This window comes from Limanda limanda, chromosome 14 (assembly GCF_963576545.1).
Source record: "Limanda limanda chromosome 14, fLimLim1.1, whole genome shotgun sequence".
In the NCBI taxonomy this organism is placed as follows: Eukaryota; Metazoa; Chordata; class Actinopteri; order Pleuronectiformes; family Pleuronectidae; genus Limanda; species Limanda limanda.
The window spans coordinates 2,995,890-3,008,115 of NC_083649.1; the positions used below are offsets into that span (position 1 = coordinate 2,995,890).

General features: G+C 39.3%; 3 protein-coding genes across 3 annotated transcripts; all 3 read right to left on the minus strand.

The window, feature by feature from the left end:
• Positions 1 to 463: 463 nt before the first annotated feature.
• Positions 464 to 1,674, minus strand: LOC133019621 (apoptosis regulator BAX-like). The gene has a single exon (XM_061086159.1). It carries the CDS (start codon positions 1,563 to 1,565, stop codon positions 1,059 to 1,061), a length of 507 nt encoding a protein of 168 aa, XP_060942142.1. The 5' UTR covers positions 1,566 to 1,674; the 3' UTR covers positions 464 to 1,058.
• Positions 1,675 to 4,811: 3,137 nt separating this feature from the next.
• Positions 4,812 to 5,318, minus strand: LOC133019748 (apoptosis regulator BAX-like). The gene has a single exon (XM_061086306.1). It carries the CDS (start codon positions 5,316 to 5,318, stop codon positions 4,812 to 4,814), a length of 507 nt encoding a protein of 168 aa, XP_060942289.1.
• A 3,256-nt stretch (positions 5,319 to 8,574) lies between these two features.
• On the minus strand, positions 8,575 to 9,081 carry LOC133019749 (apoptosis regulator BAX-like). The gene has a single exon (XM_061086307.1). The coding sequence runs from the start codon at positions 9,079 to 9,081 to the stop codon at positions 8,575 to 8,577; it is 507 nt and encodes a 168-aa protein (XP_060942290.1).
• Positions 9,082 to 12,226: the final 3,145 nt, after the last annotated feature.

Genomic DNA, 12,226 nt, shown 5'->3' on the forward strand with positions numbered 1-12,226 from the left:
TATCCTTTTAGAGACATTATGCTACTGCTCATCTTTTGCTATTTTATCAAATCAAATAATCAAAGTGTTTATTAGTCATATATACAGTCCTGTACAATGAAATTCTTACTTTGCCTTGTGCTCCAAAAACCCTGCTATTAGTTATAAAAATAAAAAAATAAAATAAAATAAACATATATCAATGTCACTACAGTATAAATATGTGAAGGATAGTTGTGTTCAGGTCCAGTGAGTGTTCCACAACAAACACTAAACCTGTTCTACTGCTGCGTGAGTTGTCTGACTGAAAGATATTAAACTGAGAAATGTGGGAGGAGCGCCTCTGTTCAACTTTATTATCAAACTCAAACTATCACGACACTGATGACATCACATCTTGTGATGGTTGAAATAGTTCAGAGGTGAGTTTGGTGCAATTTGGATATTTAATACATTCAATGTGAATAAAAATTGAACAGAAAAGTGACGCTTGTAATTTTTTATTTCACACAGAAACACTTCAAAGGTGATGATCTCCATCCAAGTAAAAGAACAACATTCATTTTGTTGTAATGCTTCATATTGATCTGAATTATAGAGATTGTTTTTGAAAGATTAATTCGGTTGCTGATCAGATCCTGAAGCAGCCAACATGTAATGTAGAGAAAATAACAGCAGTTCCCTAAATCATTAAAGTTATATAGACCACACACGTGAACAGCAATAAAGCAAATTCAGTTTAATTTGATGGAAAAAAATGATAAATCAGTGAATCAATCTTAATTACTCGTTAGGATTAACATGTTTTTGTATGATTTTCAGGTTTCATTTAACGAAGCCTCTCCCCACAGGAAACAAGCAGCACAGAACAAGGTGTAGCAGGGTCTCACAAGACAAGAGCAGGAGCAGAGAGAAAAGGATTCTTGTTTGAATCATCTTCACAGCAACAAGGTGCGGCTCAGAGTCAACAGCTGATGAAGATTCAGAGGGCCATGCAGGTGAAGAAGATGATTAGAAGACCTCCTCTGTGATGAAGACCTCCTCTGTGATGAAGACCTCCTCTGGTCAGAGTCAACTGGTCAGACAACAGCTGATTCAAAGCCGATCCATCCTCCATGTCCTCGAATCCAGAGCAGGAGATCTTTTAAGAAAAAGTCCAGAATCCAAATCAGGAGCTCCATCAATGACTGAGCCATCCCCTTTGACTTGACCATTGTGTATGCCACCTTGCCAACAAAATAGAGTAAACGAACAATCTTCTCCCAGGTGATGCCACCCTGAAACATCACATTCAAGTTCTCCTGAAATATCTCCTTGGCCTTTGCTATTCCGTTATTGAAGTTTTGTACAAGCCCCTTTATGTCATCTTGGATCTCCTCGTCATCCTGTAGTTTTTCACCAATTTCGCAGACCACTGTGAACCCCTTCTTCACAAGCTCTTCCTCCTCCTCATTCTGTACTTCCACAGCATCGAGGGTGAGGAACGAGACATCCTCTAAGGGAATGTCTATCAGATCCTCCTTAACGACCTTCTTGAGCAAGGCCTTTGCTATCCTCTCATCAGAATCCTTGTCTCCACACGCCATGGTGAAAAAGTAAAAGCTTTTTGACAAAAAAACTTCAAGAGAAACTTCTTCAGAGACTCTGCTTCTCTTCAGTGACGCTTAACAAGTGTTCTCAACGCTCCAGTGGGAGGAGCTGTGTGTGTGTGTGTCTGTAAGAGAGAGAGTGACATCCCCCCCCCCCCCCCCCCCGTTGGAGGGGGGGGGGGGGTGTGCTCATCACTCCCATCATTCCTGTGTAGTCAAGTGTAGACGCGATATCTGAGTTAATGTGATTTGTTGCCATGGACTCAAACATGTTGTGTATTTTGTGTTTTCGGTTTTCAAGGGTGAGGACGACTAAGTTCTTGACACGATGTCAAACTCCAGAACAGCTTGAACTCAGTGAAGGGAAGTCAAACCAGTAGACCCAGACTGACTGGCTGGTCTGAAGAGTAACCAGCACTCGTTAGTAAAGACAATAAGCATCATTTCAATAGTCTTATCTATTTATATCCTTCAAGAGACATTATGCTACTGCTCATCTTTTGCTATTTTATCATATCAAATAATCAAAGTTCAAAGTGTTTATTAGTCATATATACAGTCCTGTACAATGAAATTCTTACTTTTCCTTGTGCTCCAAAAACCCTGCTATTAGAGTTATAAAAAGTAATAAATAACATAAACATATATCAACGTGACTACAGTATCAATATGCAAAGGATAGTTGTGTTCAGGTCCAGTGTGTCAGGGCCAGTGAGTGTTCCACAGTCTGATGGCAGGTGGATAAAAGCTGGAGGGGGGGGGCGACGCCTTTAATCGGGTTCAGGCAGAACCAACTGTCTGAACCCAAAGGGGGGGGGGGGGTGATTTAGTTGGACGACTGCTTCAATAAACGTTTGACAAGAGTTATCTGACAGAAACATGTTAACAGGAAACCTTAACCCAACTTCCTGTTTCATTAAAATAGAAACCAGCTTGACTCTCACTTCCCCTCCACTCCTTTAATATTGTGCAATAAAAGTTGCTCTTTTCTGATTGAATTCCAGAACCTGAATACTTGCATTTCATGAGTTCATACCACATCATGAAATGACTTTCATTTGAAATTGACATTGTGAGGATGATGCTCAGTTGCCATGAGTCAGGATGGATGTATCTGATCATAAAGACAAAAACAGGGTGAAATCATCTGGTCACCTGGTTCTTTTCAAAACTGTAAACATATAACTGCCTGTCCCACTATCATCCCATTATCATAACGAGTTGTGTTTTCGGTTTTCAAGGTGGAGGACGACTGAGTTGTTGACACGATGTCAAACTCCAGAACAGCTTGAACTCAGTCGAACCTGTGAACCATGACCAGGGGTCGGCAGCCTTCACTATCAGAAGAGACGTTTTGCCTCTTCCCCCAAATCAAATTTGTCTGGAGCCGCAAAACATATTTGATAACACAGCTTGTAACGTTTTATATACAGTTATACTATATATATTTATATATATGTAAACTATAGTTTGTTGCATTTAGGAAATTATAGAACGACACTAATGAAAGCTGTTGACATTTTATTGATATTTTTACCTGTTTCAACAAAGGAAAACACCAAACTCTTATGAAGTGAGGAGAAGAAAATACACAGGCATGTGTAAACCAACTTTGAAATAAATTATACACAGAACTATGCAGGCCTATTTGAGTCCTCCCCATAAATGTGGGAAATATATAAAAATAAGAAGCAGCCCTCTGAAATAAATAAAACATATAGCTGCAGCCTAATTTCTTAAAAAGAGTCAACATAAAAAAAAGGCCAGTTTGTATTCAACTATGACTGAAGTCTGTTTCAGTGTGCTGTCATCTCTTCTGTTTTCTCCCTGACACACACACACACACACACACACACACACACACACACACACACACACACACACACACACACACACACACAGACATTCGCCCGCTCCTGGTATTTCATGATGGTCTGATACGATGATGATTTACTAAATTAAACATGACGTTCCTCAACGTTCACGTTCATCTTATGGAAACTGATTCGTTAAGTTCACTGTTTGTGATAAATATGCACAACATGCACGACACTGCACAGGGAGCTGCTGCAGAGGAGCTGAAGAGACGCAGGACCCCTGACCCAGACTGACTGGCTGGTCTGAAGAGTAACCAGTACTCGTTAGTAAAGACAGTAAGCATCATTTCAATAGTCTTATCTATTTATATCCTTTTAGAGACATTATGCTACTGCTCATCTTTTGCTATTTTATCAAATCAAATAATCAAAGTGTTTATTAGTCATATATACAGTCCTGTACAATGAAATTCTTACTTTGCCTTGTGCTCCAAAAACCCTGCTATTAGTTATAAAAATAAAAAAATAAAATAAAATAAACATATATCAATGTCACTACAGTATAAATATGTGAAGGATAGTTGTGTTCAGGTCCAGTGAGTGTTCCACAACAAACACTAAACCTGTTCTACTGCTGCGTGAGTTGTCTGACTGAAAGATATTAAACTGAGAAATGTGGGAGGAGCGCCTCTGTTCAACTTTATTATCAAACTCAAACTATCACGACACTGATGACATCACATCTTGTGATGGTTGAAATAGTTCAGAGGTGAGTTTGGTGCAATTTGGATATTTAATACATTCAATGTGAATAAAAATTGAACAGAAAAGTGACGCTTGTAATTTTTTATTTCACACAGAAACACTTCAAAGGTGATGATCTCCATCCAAGTAAAAGAACAACATTCATTTTGTTGTAATGCTTCATATTGATCTGAATTATAGAGATTGTTTTTGAAAGATTAATTCGGTTGCTGATCAGATCCTGAAGCAGCCAACATGTAATGTAGAGAAAATAACAGCAGTTCCCTAAATCATTAAAGTTATATAGACCACACACGTGAACAGTAATAAAGCAAATTCAGTTTAATTTGATGGAAAAAAATGATAAATCAGTGAATCAATCTTAATTACTCGTTAGGATTAACATGTTTTTGTATGATTTTCAGGTTTCATTTAACGAAGCCTCTCCCCACAGAAAACAAGCAGCACAGAACAAGGTGTAGCAGGGTCTCACAAGACAAGAGCAGGAGCAGAGAGAAAAGGATTCTTGTTTGAATCATCTTCACAGCAACAAGGTGCGTCTCAGAGTCAACAGCTGATGAAGATTCAGAGGGCCATGCAGGTGAAGAAGATGATTAGAAGACCTCCTCTGTGATGAAGACCTCCTCTGTGATGAAGACCTCCTCTGGTCAGAGTCAACTGGTCAGACAACAGCTGATTCAAAGCCGATCCATCCTCCATGTCCTCGAATCCAGAGCAGGAGATCTTTTAAGAAAAAGTCCAGAATCCAAATCAGGAGCTCCATCAATGACTGAGCCATCCCCTTTGACTTGACCATTGTGTATGCCACCTTGCCAACAAAATAGAGTAAACGAACAATCTTCTCCCAGGTGATGCCACCCTGAAACATCACATTCAAGTTCTCCTGAAATATCTCCTTGGCCTTTGCTATTCCGTTATTGAAGTTTTGTACAAGCCCCTTTATGTCATCTTGGATCTCCTCGTCATCCTGTAGTTTTTCACCAATTTCGCAGACCACTGTGAACCCCTTCTTCACAAGCTCTTCCTCCTCCTCATTCTGTACTTCCACAGCATCGAGGGTGAGGAACGAGACATCCTCTAAGGGAATGTCTATCAGATCCTCCTTAACGACCTTCTTGAGCAAGGCCTTTGCTATCCTCTCATCAGAATCCTTGTCTCCACACGCCATGGTGAAAAAGTAAAAGCTTTTTGACAAAAAAACTTCAAGAGAAACTTCTTCAGAGACTCTGCTTCTCTTCAGTGACGCTTAACAAGTGTTCTCAACGCTCCAGTGGGAGGAGCTGTGTGTGTGTGTGTCTGTAAGAGAGAGAGTGACATCCCCCCCCCCCCCCCGTTGGAGGGGGGGGGGGGTGTGCTCATCACTCCCATCATTCCTGTGTAGTCAAGTGTAGACGCGATATCTGAGTTAATGTGATTTGTTGCCATGGACTCAAACATGTTGTGTATTTTGTGTTTTCGGTTTTCAAGGTGGAGGACGACTAAGTTCTTGACACGATGTCAAACTCCAGAACAGCTTGAACTCAGTGAAGGGAAGTCAAACCAGTAGACCCAGACTGACTGGCTGGTCTGAAGAGTAACCAGCACTCGTTAGTAAAGACAATAAGCATCATTTCAATAGTCTTATCTATTTATATCCTTCAAGAGACATTATGCTACTGCTCATCTTTTGCTATTTTATCATATCAAATAATCAAAGTTCAAAGTGTTTATTAGTCATATATACAGTCCTGTACAATGAAATTCTTACTTTTCCTTGTGCTCCAAAAACCCTGCTATTAGAGTTATAAAAAGTAATAAATAACATAAACATATATCAACGTGACTACAGTATCAATATGCAAAGGATAGTTGTGTTCAGGTCCAGGGTGTCAGGGCCAGTGAGTGTTCCACAGTCTGATGGCAGGTGGATAAAAGCTGGAGGGGGGGGGCGACGCCTTTAATCGGGTTCAGGCAGAACCAACTGTCTGAACCCAAAGGGGGGGGGGGGGGTGATTTAGTTGGACGACTGCTTCAATAAACGTTTGACAAGAGTTATCTGACAGAAACATGTTAACAGGAAACCTTAACCCAACTTCCTGTTTCATTAAAATAGAAACCAGCTTGACTCTCACTTCCCCTCCACTCCTTTAATATTGTGCAATAAAAGTTGCTCTTTTCTGATTGAATTCCAGAAGCTGAAAACTTGCATCTCATGAGTTCATACCACATCATGAAATGACTTTCATTTGAAATTGACATTGTGAGGATGATGCTCAGTTGCCTTGAGTCAGGATGGATGTATCTGATCATAAAGACAAAAACAGGGTGAAATCATCTGGTCACCTGGTTCTTTTCAAAACTGTAAACATATAACTGCCTGTCCCACTATCATCCCATTATCATAACGAGTTGTGTATTTTGTGTTTTCGGTTTTCAAGGTGGAGGACGACTGAGTTGTTGACACGATGTCAAACTCCAGAACAGCTTGAACTCAGTCGAACCTGTGAACCATGACCAGGGGTCGGCAGCCTTCACTATCAGAGGAGACGTTTTGCCTCTTCCCCCAAATCAAATTTGTCTGGAGCCGCAAAACATATTTGATAACACAGCTTGTAACATTTTATATACAGTTATACTATATATATTTATATATATGTAAACTATAGTTTGTTGCATTTAGGAAATTATAGAACGACACTAATGAAAGCTGTTGACATTTTATTGCTCTTTTTACCTGTTTCAACAAAGGAAAACACCAAACTCTTATGAAGTGAGGAGAAGAAAATACACAGGCATGTGTAAACCAACTTTGAAATAAATTATACACAGAACTATGCAGGCCTATTTGAGTCCTCCCCATAAATGTGGGAAATATATAAAAATAAGAAGCAGCCCTCTGAAATGAATAAAACATATAGCTGCAGCCTAATTTCTTAAAAAGAGTCAACATAAAAAAAAGGCCAGTTTGTATTCAACTATGACTGAAGTCTGTTTCAGTGTGCTGTCATCTCTTCTGTTTTCTCCCTGACACACACACACACACACACACACACACACACACACACACACACACACACACACACACACACACACACACACACAGACATTCGCCCGCTCCTGGTATTTCATGATGGTCTGATACGATGATGATTTACTAAATTAAACATGACGTTCCTCAACGTTCACGTTGATCTTATGGAAACTGATTCGTTAAGTTCACTGTTTGTGATAAATATGCACAACATGCACGACACTGCACAGGGAGCTGCTGCAGAGGAGCTGAAGAGACGCAGGACCCCTGACCCAGACTGACTGGCTGGTCTGAAGAGTAACCAGTACTCGTTAGTAAAGACAGTAAGCATCATTTCAATAGTCTTATCTATTTATATCCTTTTAGAGACATTATGCTACTGCTCATCTTTTGCTATTTTATCAAATCAAATAATCAAAGTGTTTATTAGTCATATATACAGTCCTGTACAATGAAATTCTTACTTTGCCTTGTGCTCCAAAAACCCTGCTATTAGTTATAAAAATAAAAAAATAAAATAAAATAAACATATATCAATGTCACTACAGTATAAATATGTGAAGGATAGTTGTGTTCAGGTCCAGTGAGTGTTCCACAACAAACACTAAACCTGTTCTACTGCTGCGTGAGTTGTCTGACTGAAAGATATTAAACTGAGAAATGTGGGAGGAGCGCCTCTGTTCAACTTTATTATCAAACTCAAACTATCACGACACTGATGACATCACATCTTGTGATGGTTGAAATAGTTCAGAGGTGAGTTTGGTGCAATTTGGATATTTAATACATTCAATGTGAATAAAAATTGAACAGAAAAGTGACGATTGTAATTTTTTATTTCACACAGAAACACTTCAAAGATGATGATCTCCATCCAAGTAAAAGAACAACATTCATTTTGTTGTAATGCTTCATATTGATCTGAATTATAGAGATTGTTTTTGAAAGATTAATTCGGTTGCTGATCAGATCCTGAAGCAGCCAACATGTAATGTAGAGAAAATAACAGCAGTTCCCTAAATCATTAAAGTTATATAGACCACACACGTGAACAGCAATAAAGCAAATTCAGTTTAATTTGATGGAAAAAAATGATAAATCAGTGAATCAATCTTAATTACTCGTTAGGATTAACATGTTTTTGTATGATTTTCAGGTTTCATTTAACGATGCCTCTCCCCACAGAAAACAAGCAGCACAGAACAAGGTGTAGCAGGGTCTCACAAGACAAGAGCAGGAGCAGAGAGAAAAGGATTCTTGTTTGAATCATCTTCACAGCAACAAGGTGCGGCTCAGAGTCAACAGCTGATGAAGATTCAGAGGGCCATGCAGGTGAATTTAGATGATTAGAAGACCTGCTCTGTGATGAAGACCTCCTCTGTGATGAAGACCTCCTCTGGTCAGAGTCAACTGGTCAGACAACAGCTGATTCAAAGCCGATCCATCCTCCATGTCCTCGAATCCAGAGCAGGAGATCTTTTAAGAAAAAGTCCAGAATCCAAATCAGGAGCTCCATCAATGACTGAGCCATCCCCTTTGACTTGACCATTGTGTATGCCACCTTGCCAACAAAATAGAGTAAACGAACAATCTTCTCCCAGGTGATGCCACCCTGAAACATCACATTCAAGTTCTCCTGAAATATCTCCTTGGCCTTTGCTATTCCGTTATTGAAGTTTTGTACAAGCCCCTTTATGTCATCTTGGATCTCCTCGTCATCCTGTAGTTTTTCACCAATTTCGCAGACCACTGTGAACCCCTTCTTCACAAGCTCTTCCTCCTCCTCATTCTGTACTTCCACAGCATCGAGGGTGAGGAACGAGACATCCTCTAAGGGAATGTCTATCAGATCCTCCTTAACGACCTTCTTGAGCAAGGCCTTTGCTATCCTCTCATCAGAATCCTTGTCTCCACACGCCATGGTGAAAAAGTAAAAGCTTTTTGACAAAAAAACTTCAAGAGAAACTTCTTCAGAGACTCTGCTTCTCTTCAGTGACGCTTAACAAGTGTTCTCAACGCTCCAGTGGGAGGAGCTGTGTGTGTGTGTGTCTGTAAGAGAGAGAGTGACATATGTAAAGACAATAAGCATCATTTCAATAGTCTTATCTATTTATATCCTTCAAGAGACATTATGCTACTGCTCATCTTTTGCTATTTTATCATATCAAATAATCAAAGTTCAAAGTGTTTATTAGTCATATATACAGTCCTGTACAATGAAATTCTTACTTTTCCTTGTGCTCCAAAAACCCTGCTATTAGAGTTATAAAAAGTAATAAATAACATAAACATATATCAACGTGACTACAGTATCAATATGCAAAGGATAGTTGTGTTCAGGTCCAGGGTGTCAGGGCCAGTGAGTGTTCCACAGTCTGATGGCAGGTGGATAAAAGCTGGAGGGGGGGGGCGACGCCTTTAATCGGGTTCAGGCAGAACCAACTGTCTGAACCCAAAGGGGGGGGGGGGGTGATTTAGTTGGACGACTGCTTCAATAAACGTTTGACAAGAGTTATCTGACAGAAACATGTTAACAGGAAACCTTAACCCAACTTCCTGTTTCATTAAAATAGAAACCAGCTTGACTCTCACTTCCCCTCCACTCCTTTAATATTGTGCAATAAAAGTTGCTCTTTTCTGATTGAATTCCAGAAGCTGAAAACTTGCATCTCATGAGTTCATACCACATCATGAAATGACTTTCATTTGAAATTGACATTGTGAGGATGATGCTCAGTTGCCTTGAGTCAGGATGGATGTATCTGATCATAAAGACAATAACAGAGTGAAATCATCTGGTCACCTGGTTCTTTTCAAAACTGTAAACATATAACTGCCTGTCCCACTATCATCCCATTATCATAACGAGTTGTGTATTTTGTGTTTTCGGTTTTCAAGGTGGAGGACGACTGAGTTGTTGACACGATGTCAAACTCCAGAACAGCTTGAACTCAGTCGAACCTGTGAACCATGACCAGGGGTCGGCAGCCTTCACTATCAGAAGAGACGTTTTGCCTCTTCCCCCAAATCAAATTTGTCTGGAGCCGCAAAACATATTTGATAACACAGCTTGTAACGTTTTATATACAGTTATACTATATATATTTATATATATGTAAACTATAGTTTGTTGCATTTAGGAAATTATAGAACGACACTAATGAAAGCTGTCGACATTTTATTGCTCTTTTTACCTGTTTCAACAAAGGTAAACACCAAACTCTTATGAAGTGAGGAGAAGAAAATACACAGGCATGTGTAAACCAACTTTGAAATAAATTATACACAGAACTATGCAGGCCTATTTGAGTCCTCCCCATAAATGTGGGAAATATATAAAATAAGAAGCAGCCCTCTGAAATAAATAAAACATATAGCTGCAGCCTAATATCTTAAAAAGAGTCAACATAAAAAAAAGGCCAGTTTGTATTCAACTATGACTGAAGTCTGTTTCAGTGTGCTGTCATCTCTTCTGTTTTCTCCCTGACACACACACACACACACACACACACACACACACACACACACACACACACACACACACACACACACACACACACACACACACACACACACACAGACACACACACACACACACACAGACATTCGCCCGCTCCTGGTATTTCATGATGGTCTGATACGATGATGATTTACTAAATTAAACATGACGTTCCTCAACGTTCACGTTGATCTTATGGAAACTGATTCGTTAAGTTCACTGTTTGTGATAAATATGCACAACATGCACGACGCTGCACAGGGAGCTGCTGCAGAGGAGCTGAAGAGACGCAGGACCCCTGACCCAGACTGACTGGCTGGTCTGAAGAGTAACCAGTACTCGTTAGTAAAGACAATAAGCATAATTTCAATAGTCTTATCTATTTATATCCTTTTAGAGACATTATGCTACTGCTCATCTTTTGCTATTTTATCAAATCAAATAATCAAAGTGTTTATTAGTCATATATACAGTCCTGTACAATGAAATTCTTACTTTGCCTTGTGCTCCAAAAACCCTGCTATTAGTTATAAAAATAAAAAAATAAAATAAAATAAACATATATCAATGTCACTACAGTATAAATATGTGAAGGATAGTTGTGTTCAGGTCCAGTGAGTGTTCCACAACAAACACTAAACCTGTTCTACTGCTGCGTGAGTTGTCTGACTGAAAGATATTAAACTGAGAAATGTGGGAGGAGCGCCTCTGTTCAACTTTATTATCAAACTCAAACTATCACGACACTGATGACATCACATCTTGTGATAGTTGAAATAGTTCAGAGGTGAGTTTGGTGCAATTTGGATATTTAATACATTCAATGTGAATAAAAATTGAACAGAAAAGTGACGCTTGTAATTTTTTATTTCACACAGAAACACTTCAAAGGTGATGATCTCCATCCAAGTAAAAGAACAACATTCATTTTGTTGTAATGCTTCATATTGATCTGAATTATAGAGATTGTTTTTGAAAGATTAATTCGGTTGCTGATCAGATCCTGAAGCAGCCAACATGTAATGTAGAGAAAATAACAGCAGTTCCCTAAATCATTAAAGTTATATAGACCACACACGTGAACAGTAATAAAGCAAATTCAGTTTAATTTGATGGAAAAAAATGATAAATCAGTGAATCAATCTTAATTACTCGTTAGGATTAACATGTTTTTGTATGATTTTCAGGTTTCATTTAACGAAGCCTCTCCCCACAGAAAACAAGCAGCACAGAACAAGGTGTAGCAGGGTCTCACACGACAAGAGCAGGAGCAGAGAGAAAAGGATTCTTGTTTGAATCATCTTCACAGCAACAAGGTGCTGCTCAGAGTCAACAGCTGATGAAGATTCAGAGGGCCATGCAGGTGAAGAAGATGATTAGAAGACCTCCTCTGTGATGAAGACCTCCTCTGTGATGAAGACCTCCTCTGGTCAGAGTCAACTGGTCAGACAACAGCTGATTCAAAGCCGATCCATCCTCCATGTCCTCGAATCCAGAGCAGGAGATCTTTTAAGAAAAAGTCCAGAATCCAAATCAGGAGCTCCATCAATGACTGAGCCATCCCCTT

What these genes read in the sequence shown, in the direction of transcription:
- LOC133019621 (XM_061086159.1), bottom strand. Translation starts at nt 1,565, where the DNA reads ATGGCGTGTGGAGACAAGGATTCTGATGAGAGGATAGCAAAGGCCTTG.
- LOC133019748 (XM_061086306.1), bottom strand. Translation starts at nt 5,318, where the DNA reads ATGGCGTGTGGAGACAAGGATTCTGATGAGAGGATAGCAAAGGCCTTG.
- LOC133019749 (XM_061086307.1), bottom strand. Translation starts at nt 9,081, where the DNA reads ATGGCGTGTGGAGACAAGGATTCTGATGAGAGGATAGCAAAGGCCTTG.